General features: G+C 35.9%; 1 protein-coding gene across 3 annotated transcripts; it reads right to left on the minus strand.

Annotated features, from left to right (window-relative positions):
* Nucleotides 1-1,122: 1,122 nt before the first annotated feature.
* LOC104114266 (LEAF RUST 10 DISEASE-RESISTANCE LOCUS RECEPTOR-LIKE PROTEIN KINASE-like 1.4) lies at nucleotides 1,123-20,163 on the minus strand. 3 transcript variants are annotated; one of them, XM_009624657.4, is made up of 4 exons: nucleotides 19,282-20,163; nucleotides 2,789-2,824; nucleotides 2,349-2,702; nucleotides 1,123-2,269 (listed from the first exon to the last, which is right to left on the minus strand). In XM_009624657.4, exons 1-4 carry the CDS (start codon nucleotides 20,099-20,101, stop codon nucleotides 1,383-1,385), a joined length of 2,097 nt encoding a protein of 698 aa, XP_009622952.1. In that variant the 5' UTR covers nucleotides 20,102-20,163; the 3' UTR covers nucleotides 1,123-1,382. The 3 variants fall into 3 exon arrangements, with proteins under 3 accessions (XP_009622952.1, XP_009622954.1, XP_009622953.1); XM_009624659.4 differs by lacking the exon at nucleotides 19,282-20,163 and adding an exon at nucleotides 14,510-15,542; XM_009624658.4 differs by lacking the exon at nucleotides 19,282-20,163 and adding an exon at nucleotides 5,958-8,778.
* Nucleotides 20,164-21,424: the final 1,261 nt, after the last annotated feature.

Consider the following 21,424-nt stretch of genomic DNA (forward strand, 5'->3'; position numbering starts at 1 on the left):
TAAGTTCATTAGATAGTGGTGATGTTGTACAAAACACCCCTTGACCAATACTTTGATATACTTTGAACTAGACTAATAGAACTAGTTTGAATTAGAATGAACAATTTAGAACTTGGTGTAATTACTTAATTTTTGATTGGTTTTGGATTTTGATGTTTGATTGAATTGTTAGTTTTAAAGTATTAATTGGACGTTTGGTTGGATATGGGTGTGGTTGAATTTGTGGTGAATTAGGGGTTGTTTGTGGTGAATTATGGGTTGTTTGATGTGAATTGGGGGTTATTGGTATGTTGAAATATATGTTTTTATTTGGTAGGTGGTGTAGATACCAAAACATGTACTTTCTGCGAAAATTATTCCCAGAAAACCAACTGACCTCGGTCGGTAACTAAAAAATAAAATTGCAAAATACCAACCAATGTTGGTTGGTTAATGCACATTAAATCCTAGAAATTCAACTTTAGCGACCAACTGTGGTCAGTAAGTTGGTGGTCATGTCCAGATTACCGACCAACGTTGGTCGGTAATTAAAATATTATTTGATTAAATTTTGTAACCAAAATAATTAAATTTAGTACACCGACCAATGTTGGTCGGTAATATTAAATTATTAAAATAATATTCCGACCAATATTGGTCGGTTAGTCAATTAAATTGTCAGATGGTCGTTTATAGTTGTCGGCCGAAGTTGGTCGGTAAATTCCGACCGACTTTGGTTGGTATGCTCTACCGACCATTACCGACCACACCTAATTGATCGGGTTTTGGACGGTTATTGGCCATTACCGACCGAAATTGGTGGGTTTATTCGGACGGTTTAAGCGGATTTTTAGTAGTGAAACTAGGATGTTCTCACGAATTAATGTTCTGTTCCTTTTTTTCTTTACCATTTAATATCAGAACATGTTGCTCTATAAGATCAATGTAGCACTCCAGGCTAAATATAGGCTCAGAATTTGTTGTGCTGCAGTACCTTTTTGCTGCATTATTGTTTTTCGACCTTATAAATATGCTCACCAATACACCAAATAGGGTGTGGTGGGGGATAAGGGGATTTATAGCGCTCCGTTTTTCCTATTTGTGGCTTTCATGTCCTCAGCAAAAATGAACAAAGAGCAGAGATACATAAAAATTACAGCACATATATACTAGAATGTTGGCAGCTCCATTCAATATTTACATTCCTTATGCGAACAGCAGTAGATAATCTCCTAGAGACCATATCGTAGTATACCAAGATAACTACATCTAAGCAAAAATTAGGAACGAAGTGTCCATAAAAGACGGGAGATTCTAACGGAACCATGTTACTAATCACTAGTATCAAAATAGTAGTTGCTTCTTCATCTAGGCAACGAAATCGACCAACCTGAAATGATATTTCATCCACTGGAATGTGGTGAGGAAGGGGAACCCGAGCCCTTTAGGAGCCCAACATCATCTACCACAATGTCGAGTACCTCAGCCTTGTGTGCATTCGACTCCCCATTCTGGATGCCTCTCAAAGTCTCCAGCACTTCTCGCATTGAAGGTCTCATATCTCTCTCCTGTTGCAGACATCGGAAAGCTAACTCAGCGACTAATGTAGTCATCCTCCTCACAGAGCTGTTTGTCGTGAATCCGAGACTTGGATCAACTAATTCATGTACTGAATGAGTTTGGATCTTGTTGACAGCCATATTAGCCAAATTAATATCGTGGCGGTGCCTGTTGGTATCCACAGCTTGCAATGATGAGATCAGCTCTATCAAGACCACACCAAAACTATAAACATCACTCTTTTCAGTGAGCTGGTAACATTGGTAGTACTCAGGATCAACGTAGCCTGGTGTACCCTGTGGAGCAGTAGAGACATGTGTGACATTATCTGGGAACAATCTTGATAGCCCAAAATCAGCAACTTTCACATGGAAATCATTGTCTAATAGAATGTTGTTGGTTTTGACATCACGGTGTATTATAACTGAGGAGTGGAGATAAGCCAGAGCATCAGCAGTCTCAATGGCTATGTTCATTCGGACAGGCCAAGAGAGTAAACCAGATTTGGCCCGATTTCCATGCAGATGATCTGCCACTGTCCCGTTTGAGATGTACTCATAAACAAGCAGTAAATCTCGGCTTCGCTTTGATGTGCACCCGTATAATGTCACGAGGTGCTGGTGGCGGAGCTTAGTTAAAATCTCAACTTCATTCATGAACTGCTCTACACGCTTGAAATTGTTCTCATACAAGCGCTTGACTGCTACCACACGACCATCACGGAGCTTGCCTGATTAACAATTAATTAGAACTATTAGGAGACTCTCTTACCAAATAATAGTATGTAATCAGGAGTTTGCAGTACATACCATAGTACACGACGCCAAAACCACCATCCCCAAGTTCTTTAGATTGATCAAAATTATCCGTGGCTTCTTCAAGTTCAGCGAAACTGAAGACATGAGCCCCAAAGTAGGAGCTTCCCCTCCCATAATCAGCTTCAGATGTAGAAGAGGGATAAGAGGGAATGCTTCTAGTGAAAGTGGTTGAAGAATTAGGAGAAGAAGTAGTCAGGCCATTGCTTGAACTTAAAACTGGAAGGTCTTTCTTTTCGGCTTGGACAGGTGAAGCCTGTGCTGCAATCCGCTTTCTCTTTTGTCTGCAGAAAAAGATTAGCCATCCAATGCCAATGCCAGCAAGTACAGCACCACCTACACCAAGGCCTGCAATCAAAAGAAGAGAGTTTAAAATCTTCTCAAGGCATTTGACCATGTCAGTTGTACTATAAAATTAGAACTAAAGACAATACCTATTGCAAGTGGCGTCTGATTTTTCTTTCGACTTTCTGCAAAACAATCATAATGTTGTCAATTAAGTGATAAACACGATATATATAGATGCTGAGGTACATTAAGTAAACCTGGTTCGAATTAGGAGAAAATAACAAAACTGTGGTGAGATAAAATGGAGGTATGGTCAGATCTGAAAAGCACAAACTATAAGGAATAAGCACACTGTCAGAAGAATACCCAGGGATACCCGAAACAAACATACCATGGAAATATAAAAACCAATCAAGAGAATTTAGTAAATCACTTTGTCTTACACTTTGTTCCAAGTTCACTTTTGTGTTAGGAAGTAATTGAGTAGTGTTGTGTTTTATTAGGTGTATCCATTGAATCAAACGCCTCTAGTATCTACGGATCATGCCAAATATGCAATAGGATGAGAATAGAAAGACTCCTGTAAACATGGATAGACTACCTATAAACCTGGCAATGCAATTATGTAGAACTAGAACAAACAATGTTATAAACCATGAACTTAGGATCCATCAACTTGAACGATCGACAATCAGACTGAAATTTTGCTTTCCAGAGAAAAGGAAAAAACATAGGAAGAAGCTCAACAGTCTAGTTGACAAATAATGTGAGAAAGTAAATATTGAAATGCCTAACCATCTCATCCAAGAACTTAAGTTGTTAGAGAGAGCATCAGTAATTACATTCTCACACTGACAACTGTAAACCTAAATCCATTCAGTCCAACATTCCAAACTATAACGTTTAATACTCCTAATTAGTGTATTAATATCAGAGAATAAAGTTCCAGGTACCTTCGAAGGAACTTTCATGTTCTAAAGGCAAAGTACAAGGGATTTCTTCACAAATACAAATTGGCTGGGCCAGCCCCACATTAAATCCTCAATTTCCACCTAGCCTCGTGCACCCATAACACAGTTCATCTTACGGGACATCATATTTCACGCTAAATGCCTGCATTAATGCTTCCCCTAGAGTAGTCTGATTGCTATATAGCCTTTTACCTACGGCTCTAAACAACGGAATAGTAATAATAGTTTCACACGTTATGACTTTCAGAGAAGGGTCACTTGGAATTGGACCCAGTAAATGGAAGGCGCCGGTGAAATTCAAACCAGTTACGCTACAGCTGAACAAATTCTGGGGCTTAAAAACAAATACTGCAACATTGCAGCCGTAGCTCAAGGAGAGTTCTTCGTCTTCGTTATGGTCGGACGTAGAGTTGAGAGTAGTATTGGTGAATTGAGAAGGGCAATATTGTTCCACAGGTCTAGCCTAGCAATAGTCATGGTTCTTGAAGACTGGTTAGTAGAAAGAACTCTGTTGGTAAGTGAATGGTGAGTGAACTCGGTGTGATTGTCCATACATCGGAGTTTGAAATCAGGGAGACCACAGTAGTCAGGACGGTCACCGCCAGTGAACGGGTAGGTGATATTACGAATGGAGCTGCAGGAGAAAGTACGGCCACGGTTGGGGAAGAAGACGCTATCATCAGAGAAAGAGAAGCCGCACACAGTTGGGGAAGAAGATGTTATGATCAGAGAAAGAGAAGGATGTCGTGAAAATAAAGGTGGTGGCGAAGAAGAGAATAGTTGTGGCGCCATTGGTGTATGAGAGAGGCATTTGGAATATGCAAAGAGACAGAGTGAGTAAGTAGTGAAAGGGTGTCTGGAAATGTTGAGAATATATCTTGACATAGAGACAAAGGGTTGATTGAACGTTGAATAGTACTCCATTGTAAAACGCTAGCTTTTTCTGTCTTATAACTATGTGACTGTCGCCGCCATGCACAGAACTATATATAAGATTAAAAAATAAAAATGTTTGGAAACATCTAACGTACCCTAGAATCCAAGATCTAAATAGTAGACTTCCATATAATCCAAGATCAAATTAGTATGTAATAAGTATTTCTTCCGTTCAAATTAGGTGAAATATTTTATTTTTTAGTTTGTTCCAAAATAAATAACATATTTTTAAATTTAAAAATAATTTAAATTTAAACTCTTCATTTTATATATTTTATTCTTAATGAAAAACTTTTCTAACCACACAAATGTCATAGTCCTACAAAACTTTGACCCCTTAAGCTTTTAAGACCACAAGTTTCAAAAGTCTTATTTTCTTTTCTTAAACTTCGTACCAAGTCAAACTACATCATCTAAATTGAAACGGAGGGAGTAATAATTAAGTATTGCTTAATAATATAAAACTAAAATGAAAATTCCAACAGAAATAAAAAAATTACATTAAATAATTTTTCTCTCTCTATGTAAACATGAGTGAATAGAGTTATTTCATATAGATATTGATAGAGAAGTATGTGGAATACCGCCATATATTTAGAAGGATGAAAGATAGTATTATCACACTTGAAAAGTCGTTTGGTTCACCTTCGCTTGGCTACTTATGTGCCCTATTACTGGTGTCTTATTAAATTATAAGTTAGGTAATAATAGTCTAATGGTGAAATGTGAATGTCATCTCTTTTTTAACAAAATTGTCTTTCTGTCATTTCATTCTAACGCCAACCAAGTTTGAAATAAAAATAAAACTAACAAAAAGAATAGTAAGCACTACAAATAAAGAACGGGATTTCTGTATCCATTGGTTCAACGAAGCATGCACTTATTTTCTTTTAGGGTAGTTAGAGAATTGTTGTACTCTTTGTCATAAATTAAAATTCTTTTCTCATTTTTTTAATATTTTGGACGTAGACTAGACATGAACAGGATGCATATATCAAGCTCGAGATTATAACATCATATTCAATTTCATGGACTGACACTGGTCAATGCTCAACATCTCTATAAATAAAATACTTGGAACTTCAATACTCATCATTTTCTCGAAAACAAACATGGCAACAGGAAAGCTTTAAAATATAAAATTAAGTTACCTAAATTAAATTATCACCTATATAAATTTAATTAGAACGGTTCCGAACAATATGTAAAAAAACATACATGACCATACAGGCATACAGCAGATATTTGGTCTGCAGTTTTCCATTTTCTTTGGTTCTTCCATAATTAACAAAGCTAATTGGAAATGAACGGACGAACTTACCTATGTATCAACGCCATATGACCTTAACGCTCAAATTAATCCATAATTTCTAGTAAAAACATGTGGAAATAGTTATGAAAAGATTACCGCCATCTTGATTTTGTGCGTCGGTGCAGTTGAAAGCATGAGTACCAGTGGCACAATGGCAAGCAAAGGCTGCGGAATCTGGGTTGGATCCACATCTTCCACCTGACCTGCCGCACTGCTCGCATGGCGAATCGATATTTGCCATCCAATTAACTGAAAACCCGCCAGAAATGGCTGATTTCAGAACTTCAACAGTTGCTGTAGCGCTGGCTAATGCCACAGCACTCGTTTGATTGATCCTAGTTATTATTTCTTTCTCGCATCTCACTATAGAGAAGTCGAAGGATACGCCAATCATAGTGTATATACCAAATATATTGCTAGGGCAACTGAACATATTCGGACGCCGAGTAGGTATTTGCGGACCAGAGAAGGTGCAGCCATAATACAGAGTAATATTCTGGTCACTGGAAACATAGCTGAAAATGTTTAAATCCAAGGAGGCGTTCTCAGGGTTGTTCAAACAAATATTGCTCAGTAAATCATCTCTAGCCAAGGTTAGTATTCGAGTAGGAGTATCGATCCCTACCACTTTATATGACGTTGATTCAATAGCAATATTCGGGATGTTACTCTCGCAGTTGATCTCGAAACTTGGATGACCACAGTAATCTGGTCTACCACCTCCCCAGAAAGGGTAATTTATTTCGATGTCACCACAGAGAATTGGCTCACTACACTTGCTGAATCGCTCGTCATCTTGACAGAAAGAAACCGGTGTTTTGATCAAGATAAAGATTAAGGAACTGAAGAGCAAAAAGTATGGATGGAGTTGTTGATGCATTTTCTGTCTGATTAAAGGAATTAGCATCTAGAAAGAGAGTTACCAACTAGAAATAGTGTACAAAAGCTTTACCCAGTTCTACGATCTTCTCGTCTAGAAAAGAGATAGAGGAGGTGGGGAGGAGATGTGTAACTAAGGGACAGAGGAGGAAGATACAACGGTTTGGAAGAACACCAAATTCAATTAGGAAGATGAGATGTAAAATACAAAGAAAAAGATGGGGTGCTTTATTTTGTTATTCTTTGGTCAACATATAGCAACCTGTAGAAAAATATTTGACAAACGGATGATACCAATTTCGCGTATATTGTCAAACGAGATATAGAAGCTTCTATTGGAATTTAGGGGTAGCAGACTTGGTCTACTTGCCAAAAAAAATTGTGTACTAATAAAATTATTTTTTCAAGATGGAAAAATAATTTTATATCCAACTACTACCGTGACTCATGAAATTTATTTATGATAAGAGTCAAATATTTATACTTGGTCAGTATGAATTGATTAGTACTTTGAAAGAAACCATCTAGCTAAGACTAGAGTGGTCATAAATTTAAAGACACTACACGCCAAAGACGCATAAACTACCAGAAAGTTGGCTAAATAGTGTGTTCTGTGGAAGCTTCTAACGCGTCAAGACTGGAACAACCTGAGGGACTATAAGATCATTCCACGATTGCTCCTCACAGTTCTGCTATTTTCTTCGTATCAGTCATATTCAACTATAAATACCAGAAATTCAACGGGAACATTTCCTCCAAACTTCTGCAGAGGCAGGTCTATCAGTAGAAACCAGTGCCGTCACGTTATCAGTACAATATCCAGAGTTCAGGTACATGCCATAAATCTTTACCTGTACTACGATTTCTGAGAAAACTTTAAGTGAATAACTCAAAATTATGTGCCGACGGATTTTGGTGAAAAGTATTCAAAGGGATAAGGAGAGGATGTTCTTAAACTAAGGGTTAAGTTGAAGCACAATTTTAGAGGAAATATTTCGGTTGGGAGATTGGATACTATGCATATCCTGTTCCATATATCAAACAAAATTCAACCGAATGTTTTTCAGAGGTTTTGGACAGTTTGTAAGATGTGGATGCGTAATTTCAGATACACAGGAGAGTACTACATTTCGAAGAATGACTCTTCTCCACTCTCGGTCCGATAAGACTATTTGCCAGGCTTACAATACATAGCTATTGGCTTTATATTTCAGCAATAAAATCTATCATCACACCTATTGGACGTTCCATTTTATTGGATGATCCTAACGTTTACATAGCTTGGATTCTTCTAGAAGTTAACCTTGTATCAAAATTGCCTAACCATGTTTGGGTGAAAGTAACATCAAAACTAGATCCTATTATGAAAAGAGGGTATTTGACGGATAGTTGTCCACCAATTGGTTTGGGCATAAAAGATGAGAATTGGTGGCAGAATATTGATCATAGTAAAAATGGACAAATGCCTCCAAAACCAGAAGATAGTAGGACCAATAAATCTGTTGTAGTATGGAAACAAATATACCGTGGGAGATAAGTTGGTTTACTGTAATATGACCATTAATTTGGCTTATTTTCAAGTGGGGTTTAAATTTTTATTTGCCATGACATATAATATTCACTATAACATAATTCGTGGATCAATTTTTCATGACATTTGTTATGACATAATATCCACTATTAAGCCAAAGATTTCTTGCTATAAATAGAGGAGCTTCTCCTCATTCGAGAACACACCAATTCAAGAGCTTTTCACTCTTGTTGTTCTTTCTCCCCCTTTATTTCATTATAGAGTATTTTGTAAGAAAGTGAATGTTGGGAAACACTTGTGTGAACCATTTTTTGGAGTGATCTTGTGAGGTTATTCTCTTGGGGTATTTGGGACTAATTAGAGTATTTACTCTCATTTTGTATTCTCTTTTGTACTCTTGTTGGTATTGTAAAATCACTTCTCTCCGCTTGTGGACGTAAGTCATCTTGAACGAACCACGTTAAATTTGTGTCTTTTTTATCTTCTTTAATTGCCGTTATTATCAACTTGCATTGTCTTTGTTATTGTCATTATAACGTTGTTTAGCTAAATTTCGCACTATCCGGTTTTCCGATCCTAACAAATTGGTATCAGAACGAGATCTAACCAGGTTAGTTTAAATAGCCAAAATGACTCTAACAAAGTCTTATGTTGAGAAATTTGATAGAAGTGCAAACTACAAGGAAAGGAGAAGAAGCAGGACAAAATGACGGACGAGTAGTTTGCCGTCATAGACAAAAAGGAAAAAGCAAGTATTATTTTAAATCTCTCAAATGAGGTTTTGCGTGAAGTTGCAGCAGAAAGCTCACCCAAAGGCATATGGGAAAAGCTGAAAACCCTATATATGAAAAGAACAGTAGAAAACAGGCTTTACCTAAAGCAAAAACTCTATATTTTTCGTATGGCTGAAGATACCTCTATACTTGCACATCTTGATACTTTTGATTCTCTTCTTATGGATTTAAGTAACATAGATGATGAAATCAAAGATGAGGATCAAGCTCTGTTATTGCTTGTTTCCATACCCCCAGTCGTTTAAGCATATAATAGATACTATATTTTATGGAAAGGATAATATCTCTTATAAAGATATCAAATCTATTTTGAAATCAAAAGAACAAATAGATAGAGATATTATTGGGAAAACTAATGGGAACCAAGGGGGAGACTTATTCATAAGAGGTAGATCCAATAAGAAAGATTCAAGTTGTGAGAGACCTAAATCAAGGTCAAAATCCAGATACAAAATGTCATGTGCAAAATTGTCATAAGAAATGTCATATTATTTCTCAATGCTTTAAATTGAAAAACAAACAAAAGCATACAGAAGAAAAATGAGCACAAAAATACTGACACTGCCGAAGCAAGTGTAGTTGCTAATGAGACTAAGAGAACTATTTTTTTAACAACTAATAATAGTTTCAAATCTAATAATGAGTGAATTTTAGATTCGGATTGTTCTTACCATATCTGTCCCAATCGGAATTTATTTACCATATATGAATCTATTGGAGCTGGAGTTGTCTTGATGGGCAACAATGATGCTTGCAAAGTTATTGGAAAAGGTACAGTCCGAATCAAAATGCACGATGGTGCTCTCACCGATGTTAGACATGTTCCTGACTTGAAGAAAAATCTCATCTCTTTGGGCACTCTAGAATCTCTTGGGTGCAAGTACACAGGTGAAAGAGAGTTCTGGAAGTTTCTCATGATACTCTTGTGATCATGAAAGCACGCAGATCTGGTACATTGTATACTCTATTGGGATCTAGTGTTACAGGTGCTGCTGCAGTTTCAATATCAGATAAATCAGATTCTGACATCACCAAATTCTGGCATATACGATTGCGGCATATGAGTGAAAAAGGTCTTTCCATTCTCAGCAAAAGAGGTCTATTATGTGGCCAAAGTACCAGAAATATGGAGTCCTGTGAACATTGTGTATTCGGGAAGCAGAAAAGAATCGGCTTCAAATCTCCAGCGATTCATAGAACAAAAGGTACTTTGGATTACATTCATTCAGATCTTTGAGGTCCTTCATGTACCCCATCGAAAGGTGGTGCCAGGTATATGTTAACTTTCATTGATGATTATTCAAGGAAAGTTTAGGTTTATTTTCTGAAAAATAAAAGTGCTATTTTCTTAAATTTCAAACAATGGAAAGTTTTGATTGAGAAGCAAACAGGAAAACAGATTAAGCGGCTTAGAACAGATAATGGCTTGAAAATTTGTAATGATAAATTCAACGAATTTTGCAAGAATGAAGGAATTGATCGGCATCATACTGTAAGAATGACACCTCAGCAAAATGGTGTGGCATAAAGGATGAATAGAACTTTTTCGAAAATGGCTCATTGCATGATTTCAAATGTTAGGTTGACAAACACCTTTTGGGCAGAAGCTATCTCTACAACCTGTTATATTGTCAATTGAGCTCCTTCTGCACCTTTGAACTTTAAGACTCCAGAGGAAATGTGGTCAGGTACTCCTGCTAATTATTCTGATTTAAAGATATTTGGTTGTCATGCATACATGCATGTAAATGATGGAAAATTAGAGCCAGGGGCTAAAAAGTTCATTTTCCTTGGGTATGCATATGGGGTAAAAGGATACCGACTATGGTATCCTGATCCCATGATACCAAAATTTATAATTAGCAGAGATATAACCTTTGATGAATCCTTTTACATTCTAGAAAATAGTCTTTTAGTTCTTGTAATACAAATAAAGGAAAGAGTACATAGAAGCAGGTGGAGGTTGAGATTGGCATTCCTTCTAAGCCAAGCTCATCAACTTTGGAGCAAAATATAGTTGAAACTCTTGAAGTTGAGCCAGAAGCTGAAATTCCTAAAGATGAGACTCCTGAAGTTGAACCAGAAGAAGTGGAGTATTATATTGCCAAACATAGACCACGAAGAGAAGGTAAACAACCATTAAGGTTTGGAGATTATGTTATATTTGCTTTTTCAGTTGCACAGGAAACTGAAGAAATTGAAGAACCATCAAAATATTTAGAAGCAGTTTCTAGTGCTGACTCAGCCAAGTGCTGATTGCAATGAATGAAGAAATTGAGTCTCTCCACAAGAATGGTACTTGGTCTCTTGTGAAGCCGCCATCAGGAAAAGGAATTGTTGGTTGCAAATGGGTCTTCAAGAAAAAGGATGGCATTCCAGGGGTTAAAGATGCGAGGTATAACTCATGATTAGTTGCAAAGGGCTATAGTCAGGTACAAGGAGTTGATTTTAATGATATTTTCTCACATGTTACTAAACATAGCTCTATTTGTGTCTTGCTTGCCTTCGTTGCCATGTATAATTTGGAATTAGAACAACTTGATTTTAAGACAACTTTCTTACATGGCGAACTTGAGGAACATATATACATGCATCAACCCGAAGGATTTGAAATTGAAGGGAAAAAAGATCATGTTTGCTTGTAAATTGAAAAAATCCTTGTACGGATTAAAGCAGTCTCCAAGACAATGGTATAAAAGGTTTGTTTCCTTTATGTTGGGTCATGGGAGCATGTATGATAGTTGTGTTTACTTCCGGAAGTTAAATGATGGTTTATTTGTGTACCTATTATTATATGTTGATGACATGTTCATTGCTACTAAGGATTTAACAGAAATTCACAATTTGAAAAGTCAGCTGAAAAGTGAATTTGAGATGGAAGATTTGGGAGCAGCTAAGAAAATCCTTGGCATGGAGATTAAAAGAGATTGAAAAGCCAACAGGCTATTTCTGACGCATAAGAAGTACTTGGAGAAAGTCTTGGAGAGTTTTGGCATGAAAGATGTTAAACCAGTTAGTACCCCTCTTGCTGCTCATTTTTAGCTATCAGCTGCTCAGTCCCTGCAGTCAGAGGAAGAAGAGAGGTACATGGCATAGGTTCCTTATTTCAGTACAGTCGGCAGTATTATGTATGCAATGGTTTGTACACGTCCAGACATTTCACAAGCAGTGAGCGTGATAAACCAGTATATGGCTTGCCCTGGTAAAGCACATTGGCATGCTGTGAAATGGATTCTCAAATACTTGCGAGGTACTTCAAACACATGTTTGGAGTTTGGGATAAATACTAACACTTTGGTTGGTTTTGTAGACTTAGATTATGCATGTGATCTTGACAAAAGAAGATCATTGACATGCTATGTATTTTGCATTGGTGGTTGCGCTATTAGTTGGAAAGCTACATTACAACATGTAGTAGCTTTATCTACTACCGAAGCAGAATATATGGCAGTGACCGAGGCGATCAAAGAAGCTTTATGGTTGAAGGGTCTATTTGCGAAACTCAGTTCACACCAAGGTGGTATTACCATTTTCTATATCATTCACTTGACTATAGATCAAATGTATCATGAGAGGATGAAGTACATTGATATAAAGTATCATTTCATCCGAGAAACTATTGTTGAAGGAAAAGTCTATATTCAGAAGATCAGCACTAGAGACAATCGTGCTGACATGTTTACAAAATCTCTTCCAGTGTCCAAGTTCAAGCTTTGCCTGAACTTGATTGGCATTTATGAAGAATGATTTTGCCCATTGGGATTTTTGCGGAGAAGGTGGAGCAAATTTACTATATATAAGCCAAAATTAGGCCAAGGTAGAGATTTGTATTATGACCATTAATTTGGCTTATTTTCAAGTGAAGGCCAAATTTTCATGACATAATATCCACTATAACACAATTTGTGAACCTAGTTTTCATGACATTTGCCATGACATAATATCCACTATAACACAATTTGTGGATCAAGTTTTCATGACATTTGCCATGACATAATATCCACTATTAGGCCAAGAATTTCTTGCTATAAATAGAGGAGTTTCTCCTCATTTGAGAACACACCAATTCAAGAGCTTTTCACTATTGTTTTTCTTTCTCCTCCTTTATTTTATTATAGAGTATTTTGTAAGAGAGTGAGTGTTGGTAAACACTTGTGTGAACCCTTTCTTTGGAGTGATCTTGTGAGGTTATTCTCTTGGGGTATTTGGGACTAATTAGAGTATTTATTCTAATTTTGTACTCTCTTTTGTACTCTTGTTGGTATAGTAAAATTGCTCCTCTCCGCTTGTAGACGTAGGTCACCTTGAACGAATCACGTTAAATTTGTGTTTTCCGTATCTTCTTTAATTACCGCTATTCTTGCACTGTCTTTGTTATTGTCATTATAACGTTGTTTGGTTAAATTTCGCACTACCCGATTTCCCGATCCTAACATATACTATTCAAGAGCATTTGATGTCTTTGATATCTACATACCGATAAGAAATGAAACTCGCGCCTAACTCAATCTCAAAAACTAGCTTGTGGGGTAAGGATTGCCCAAGATCATAACTAAGTCCCCATCCACAACCGATGTGGGAAACTCAATACACACTCCTGCTAGAAATTAAAACAGAAATTGGACAACACTCAGCTGCCGCCCCCCCCCCCCCCCCCAAAACCTAATGTACTAATTTAACCATGACGTTACTGCCGAATATCATGTGTCTTGCAAAATTTGTTAATGAAGACGCATGCTAAGTGGTTTTTTTGTTTTACTGAGTCTTGATACTGAGATATCAACTACATCATCCATGTGAAATTGGCTATGCAACTATCACGATATTTTAAACTTTGATAGGAAAAGAAGAAAAGCTCATTATGTCAACAATAGACTTTATGATCAAAGGTTGGTTGGTGAAGGCATACCTAATACCAACTATAATGACAGCTATCGAATGGTAAGACTAGACTTACACAGTAGTGTAAGTGATACACGATTTCAGGGATGAACAAATTAACTAAAAGATTTTGGACAACTAAAATTTATAACAGTGCAATATCTAAGTTGGGATGTTTAATTTTTACACATTGCCGGCGTAAAGTACTTTCATACTATCAAATTATTTATACCCAATCAGTATAGCTTTATATATTAAGCATTGATTGATAATTCAAAAGGCAAATAAGTTATCTATGAGTGATTAAACTAGACTGAAAGCGTGAAATTTAAACTATCGTTGTATATATAATATAAATATATGTATCTACATCGGAGTAATAGTTGTCCCTGTTGTCGTGTTCCTCGAGTTAGCTCAAACTAATTAATTTTTTAGCTAATTAGTCAATTAGGCACAAGAAAAATAAAACCTCATTGACTAAACGAACCAAATCCATCGACTAAGTCAAGATTAAGAAGGCAAATCGAGGCGGAAATAGTTCTTAGGAAAACAAGAATATGTACCTGCAGGGGATGGTCTAGATATTGGTAAAGGTGGTGAGACTCCAAAAGCAGCAACTGAACAAGAAGCAGATTCGTACGGAGGATTAGGACAAAAGCAAATTGTTTGCTTCATAAAAGCATTGTACCCACATCTCCCCTTTGTGTCAGTACACTCACTGCAGGTTTTACTATCCATTTTCCATCTTATATCAAACCCTTGTTGTAGAACTTGTGCCAAACTTGTTGAATTCATGGACCCTACAGTAGCATCAGTCATCTGGAGTACTGGAACTGTGACACTAGCATTACATTTCCCGGGGCCTTGAGCCCCCGGCCATACAAAAACATTGTCATATTTGCTATTTCGACAAGCGATATGATCCATTTCCGCAAAGTTGGACGAAACAGGGCAGTTGTATAGGAAGGTCAAGTTTGTGTAGCTAGTGGCATAATCAAAGAGGGAGTAATCCAGAGTGGTGTTAACTAAATAAACAGGACAGGTTGATTCCATGATATCCTCCCTCACAATCCTTATTGTTTGGGTTGTGGGACGTACGTCCAAAATTCGATACTTGATTTTGTTGATGATCATAGTGGTGCTGCTATCCTGATTGCAGTTGAGTTCTAAACCAGGATAGCCACAGTAGGGAGGATCATTCATATTGCGAAAAGGATAACTTAATCCCATAATATCGCCACAGCTATATGTATTCCCACAAGTCTGGTAAAATTCATCGGGATTACTTGAACCTCGAGGTACATGAATTAGTATAAGGGAGGAAAACAGAGTGAGCAAAGATAACAAGTAAAAGCTTTGGGAATTCATGTGGAGGAAATGAGAAAATGGATGTGGCTAAAGGAAGAAGGGTAATGGTTTATTAAAGAAGTCTATGGTAAGTAGAAAAGTAGGTGAAATTAAAGCATGAAGAAGATGATATACAGAGGAAATTGGGTGATAAAAATGACTTCACTTGATGACTACTATACTTTTTTAATAATGGAAGTCTTGGCAAAAAAAATTACGGGAGTCACGGTATCACATTGACTGAAACTAAAGAGTGAAACTAAACTGTGGAGGAAACTAAGTTACTCTCTTAAAGAAAAGAAAAACCTACCTATTGTTATTGATTTTTGAATTGGATAAAGGAAAAAAAGATATCATCTTACCTGTTTCCTTTGTCTCATTTTTTTTTTTAAGTATATATTTATTTTATTTGGGATTAGGAAATCTACTCCAGAGAGAAGTCAATTGGAAATTACTTGGACATAAGAAAACGATGTGAGGTTTGTTAAGCGTTTCTATCTAATTAGGACAAGTATGTCATGGACTATTCAACAACCACATTTACTATAATTTGCTTATGAACAACCCGGTTGGTGGCACTTATAAGACTTAGACCGCTTCCTAGTTCATGGATGACTGGTGTACAAGATTATTTAGTGAGGTCTATTTGTCCGAAATATATTACGGTCAAACCTCTCTATAACAGCCTCGTTTGTTCCAAATTGAAAATTGGTTTCGGAAAAAACTTAATTTATATAGTGAAGTGTTGTTATATAAGGATGATATTATAGAGATGTATGATTGTAGTACCTTTGTCAATTGAAAAAAGAAAAAAAACCAGACCGAAAAGTGGGCTTATTCATTGAGATACTTCCTTAGAATGAAGATGCACCTGCCAATGTAGCCTGAAATGGAGGGGGAAGAACGGAGAGAAAAGAACAGAGATAGATAGGAGAAGTGACAGACCAAATCAACTCAAAAATATAATGCATCAAATGAAGTGCTTTTGACAAGTGCAAGGAGGACCCTGGTTATAGATATGGAACCTTGCACAATATAGATTATCTCTAGGAAATAAATATAAAATCAAGGATAAGGTAAAGATTTATACAAGGGAGAAATATGTAATCTAATTTGGATAGTGATTAATATATGACTTACTAAATAAGATAAATACTACTATAATTTTTCAAATTATTTAGAATGTATATCATCTAGCAGACAAGTCTTTCCCACAGTCGACATAACAAATATCAGACATTAGGACGAAAAGTATTTACTCATGACGAATATGGACCAATCTAATACACTTGAAGACACAAAATTACCCAACAAATGATAGGTTCCTTTTCTCCCAAATTACTGAAAGTAGGGAGACCCTAGTTGATTCTTTTAAAGAAGAATCAAAAGGGAAGTACTATAAAGAAATTTCAAAGTGCCTCATAGAAGTTCAATTTTGCCATGAACATGCCCGTAAAGTGTCCCAAACTCCATTTAGTGTTAAAGTTAAACTCACATGCTTAAAATACAATTCATTATATTACCGACACTGTGTATTGTTGTAATATATACTTGCATCGTCGAACTATTAATATTCAACTAGTATTCGACGATGTGCCCCGAGTATTGGATGCCCTGCCTCCACGCTCCAACTAGTAAAAGGAAAAGAACGGGGGGGGGGGGGGGGAAGGAGCTGGGCTTCTAATCTTCACTGTCAATAGGTGCAACGTTCAACAATCCAGGCCCATAGAAGCCCAAGTGATAACATTAGTATGAAATTGGAAGAAATTGATTGGGGGTTACATTAACAAGTCCATTTTGGCACTGTGAATGAATAGTAGCGAAATTTGGCATGACATGACAATTAGGTCCAACAATTGGCATAAAAAAGCCAATGTTTTAAGATTTGGCATATGGTAGCATACAATTATTCTCTCTCTTCTAATGGTTCAACCACCATCCTAAAAATAAGCCTCATCAAAATTATTTTCCTTAAGAATAGCAAAAAATATTTAAAACCCTCTCTCTCTTCTCTCGTAGCAACCATCATCCTAGAAATTAGGTTTCATTTCCTTCATTACTATCCGTAAAAACTCCCAAATATTTTTTGATTATTTTTTTAGTTTTTTTATCTGTATATCCAAATATATATAACACAGTAATAATTATATTATTTGTATATCACAATGTATAACATAATAATAATGTGTATATCAAAAAAGTATATTAAAATTTTATTTTTCTTCTTTGTATAACACAATTCAGATTGAAAATTCAAGTTCAAGACGACTCCACATGTGTATCCCCTATTGTATCCCGTGTATATCTCTATATACATCAGTGATATCTCATGTATATCTTGTGTATCTGTGTATATCCATAAATATTTGTGTTATATATACGATATACATGTTATATACACGGGCATCCATAACAAATTATGCTGTATACACGATATACAAAGTGATATACACATATGTTCTTAAAAACCTATGTGTGATATATACTGATGTACACGATATACAACGTGATATACACATGTCGCAATTAGATTTTTAGGTCTGATATTTTACCTGAAACCAGTTTAAATCACTTCTAATCTTGCTAAAATTTTGTATATAGCCTCGTTTAGGTATTTTTAACCAATTTCAATCACATCCACTCGTTCAATCCAACCAAAAAAAAAAAAAAGTTTGAAATGTATTTTTTCTCTCTTAGTTTTTGCTTCTGATTTTCTCTGATGTGAGATCAATCTTACCTTTTTATCCCACTAATTTTTTTGCATAATTTGCAAGAATCTTTGCTAAACTATGAGAGCGAAAGAGAAGAGATAGAAGAAGAAATACAAAGAGAGAAAGGGGAGGGAGGGGGGAGCAGTGAACAAGAAGAGAAGTGAGCGGCGAGGGGGTGGGGGGAGCAGACGGTTTGGGGCCAATTGTTTGAGAGAGAATATATAAGAGAATAGTTTTTATAGGATTTGACTATATAATGCTAATTGTTTGGGGCTATCTTGCCAAACCTAATATAAAGCTAAAAAATTGTCAATTCCTGTGTTTTACCTGATGCCATTTTTTCAGGACAATTCAACTTTAAGAAGACAAAATATTGTGTAAATTGGGTTGGAAATCCTTATCTACGCACCGCTCTTTGTTCAGTGACATGCCAAATACTGACGTTACATTACCAGCCGCCACCTCTCTCCCAACGCTCAACTCCCCAACCATAATAAATCTTTAAATGGAACTATAAGACTTCAGCAAGAAACTTGGGAATTAATTAGTAGGAGAAAATCCGCACTCTTCTCAAATCGAGAAACTGGAAACGTAGAGAAGCACAAATTAGTAGAATGAAATCCTTTTGGCTTCTACTATGAAAATCTAAGAATATAATACTCTCTCGACTTCATTTAATATTACACTATTGCTCTTTAAGAGAATTAATTAGATAATTCTTTTGTTTAACTACAATTATATATATATATATAATTAAGTGATTTGACTCTCACATTTGAAATATATTATTTTTGCTTTTTATTAGGCAAGACAGCCCATGTACAAAACACCATGTATTCACACAATTAAAGTTGAAAAATAAGACTAGAAGTTGCAGGGTTAAAATTTTATACTATACAAATAAACTTTTGGTGCTGTGCACTGGCTCAAATATCTTTGAGGTATTTTTCCTCTACTTCCTTTTCTAGCTAGTTACTAATCACGCTAAAAGAATTTCAGACAAATGCCAAATTCAAGTGGAATTTGGTCCCAAGCATTGGATACGAAACTATCTTCATGTCTGCAATAAAACTCTCAGTTGCACTTAATCATTGTATAGAACTTAAGAATTTAACTTTTGACAATGCAAAATTTTTACCATCTCAGCAGTATAACCTATATAAGTGTAACTAGTTTCAGTTATTACAGAAAGTTAGATAGAATTATCTTTAAGATGATTAAAATTCAAAATTAATGGTAGGGAAATGCAGAGCTTAAGAAGGCATAGGCAAACTTACCCGACGGTGTAAATGAAAGCGGACTACTTTTTCCAGTTCCAGGGGAACCTGCACCAGCTGCAGGAATTCCACTGGTGCAAGCGTTTGACGAAGAAGAAGAAGAAGATTGATGATTAGGGCACAAACAAGTGAACTGTTTCGCATCAGCATCAAATCCACAACTTCCCCCAAACTTTTCACATTCCTTACAAGGACTGGTATCCACTTTCCATCTCAAATCAAACCCCTGTTTCAGCAACTGCTTCAAATCCCCCAAATTTCCAATTGTTCCTCCTGACGAATACTCCTTACGAGCTGGTATAACTATACTAGCATGACATGTCCCAACTCCGTCCAAATCATTCTTATAACTCATTCCGTTTATCGCACAATTAAACCCAGCCGAAGGTGCAATTCCAGTATTTCCGGCCCAAGGTGGACACACGTAATTAACCGTGACATTCACTAAGCTCAAAGCATACTCAAATATATTGGAATCCATAGTCGTGTTAAATTGACAAATCCCTTCTGCTAGATCTTTTCTAGTAACTGTTATAATTTGGGCGTCCATTTTAATATCGAGAACCAAGTAATTTACGTTTGAAATTTGTAGTATGGTGCTACCTTGATCGTCACATTGAAGCTCGAATCCAGGATAACCACATTCCTTTCGTCGGTCATTTCCCCAGAAAGGGTAAGTAATCCCTGTTAAGTTTCCACAGTTGAAAGACTTGCCACAGCTGCCAAACCACTGGTTTTCTAGAGAAGAAAGAGGAGGAAGATGAATTAAGAATAAAAGTAGAGTGTAAGCTAGAAATTGAAAGGAGAGAAGGCCTTCCATGTCGAACGCCCAAAGACAAATCGTTGCACCGAGTAGTTATTAGCTAGTAATGCAGTAGGCGTATAGAAAGAACAAATAAATGCTGGGCGCCGAATTTATAAGTAAGATATTGATGATGGACATAAACAAGAATTAGAGCACTCCCTTGACTTCTTAAAATAGTTTTAAATTAGTTATCTTTTATCTTAATTATCTAATATTGTATAATTTTTTTAATACTTTGAGTGTGTAGAAATTAAACTCTTAAAGAAAGGATTTAAATATTTTTATCTATTGTAACATATTAAATTCCCTATTTTGTAGGTTACATACTAATTTCACTCATTATGAATTGTACTTGTATTTACCTTCTAGGTGACTTGATAGTGCAAAAAAATTTACATTGTCAATTTATATATGTTAAATTATTTCAGAAAATATGATCGACTTATCCTAAATCTCATTGCAACAACTTCTAACTTAAAGAACTAATAATTGCATGTGTTATGTGATAATTAGTAGTATGGGTGATGTAGAATGGAATTTAACTACAACACGTTATATGTGTAATAAGATGGGACCTATGATTAATTCCTAAAGATGTCACGCTCTCATACAATGATGTGATATTTCTAGTTTTATATAAAACTTTACGTTCTGTCTAATTTGTAAAAGTACGTATAAAAGTTCTAATGGGAGCATAGTATATCTTCACTGGAAAAAAGAAAACAAAGTACACTTGTATTTACGGCTGTTCACGTTTTTTTCAAATTACAAACTCATGTTTAATATATGTTTACCTGTTATTTGTTTTTGAGTGATCTATTAATTTGACTTATAATACGTTGGAACAAAGGTGGCTGGTAACCGTCATTCATCTTGTCAATATTTGGTTGTCATTGTACAAAGAGCGGCGCGAATAAGGATTTCCAATCCAATAGCACCTGGGCTTATATGGGCCTAATGTGCTAACCTGAGCTTGTATGGGCCTGGCTTGTTGAATCAGCAAAGATTAGAAACCCAATTCCTTTTCTGGCCTCTTCCTTGTATTTTGGAAGAAATTGGAAAATAGCCATTTTTTACCCATCCTAATTAGAGTTTAGCTACTATTTGAAATTTAACTGGAAAATAGCCACTTTTTTATTCCGAAAATAAAATTTAAATAAAAATACCATAAGTAATTTGAAATGTGTAGTCGGAACTTAAGGAATAATATTGGAGTTCAAAAAAGTACTTTTTTCTTAACTTAGGTGTTTAGACAAGTTTTTAGTGGAGAAAAAGTACTTTTGGATAGAAACATAAGTAATTTTTGAGAAACGGAAAAAAAATAGCTTATTCCCTGAA

The sequence above is a fragment of the Nicotiana tomentosiformis genome, chromosome 2 (assembly GCF_000390325.3).
Source record: "Nicotiana tomentosiformis chromosome 2, ASM39032v3, whole genome shotgun sequence".
Lineage (NCBI taxonomy): Eukaryota > Viridiplantae > Streptophyta > Magnoliopsida > Solanales > Solanaceae > Nicotiana > Nicotiana tomentosiformis.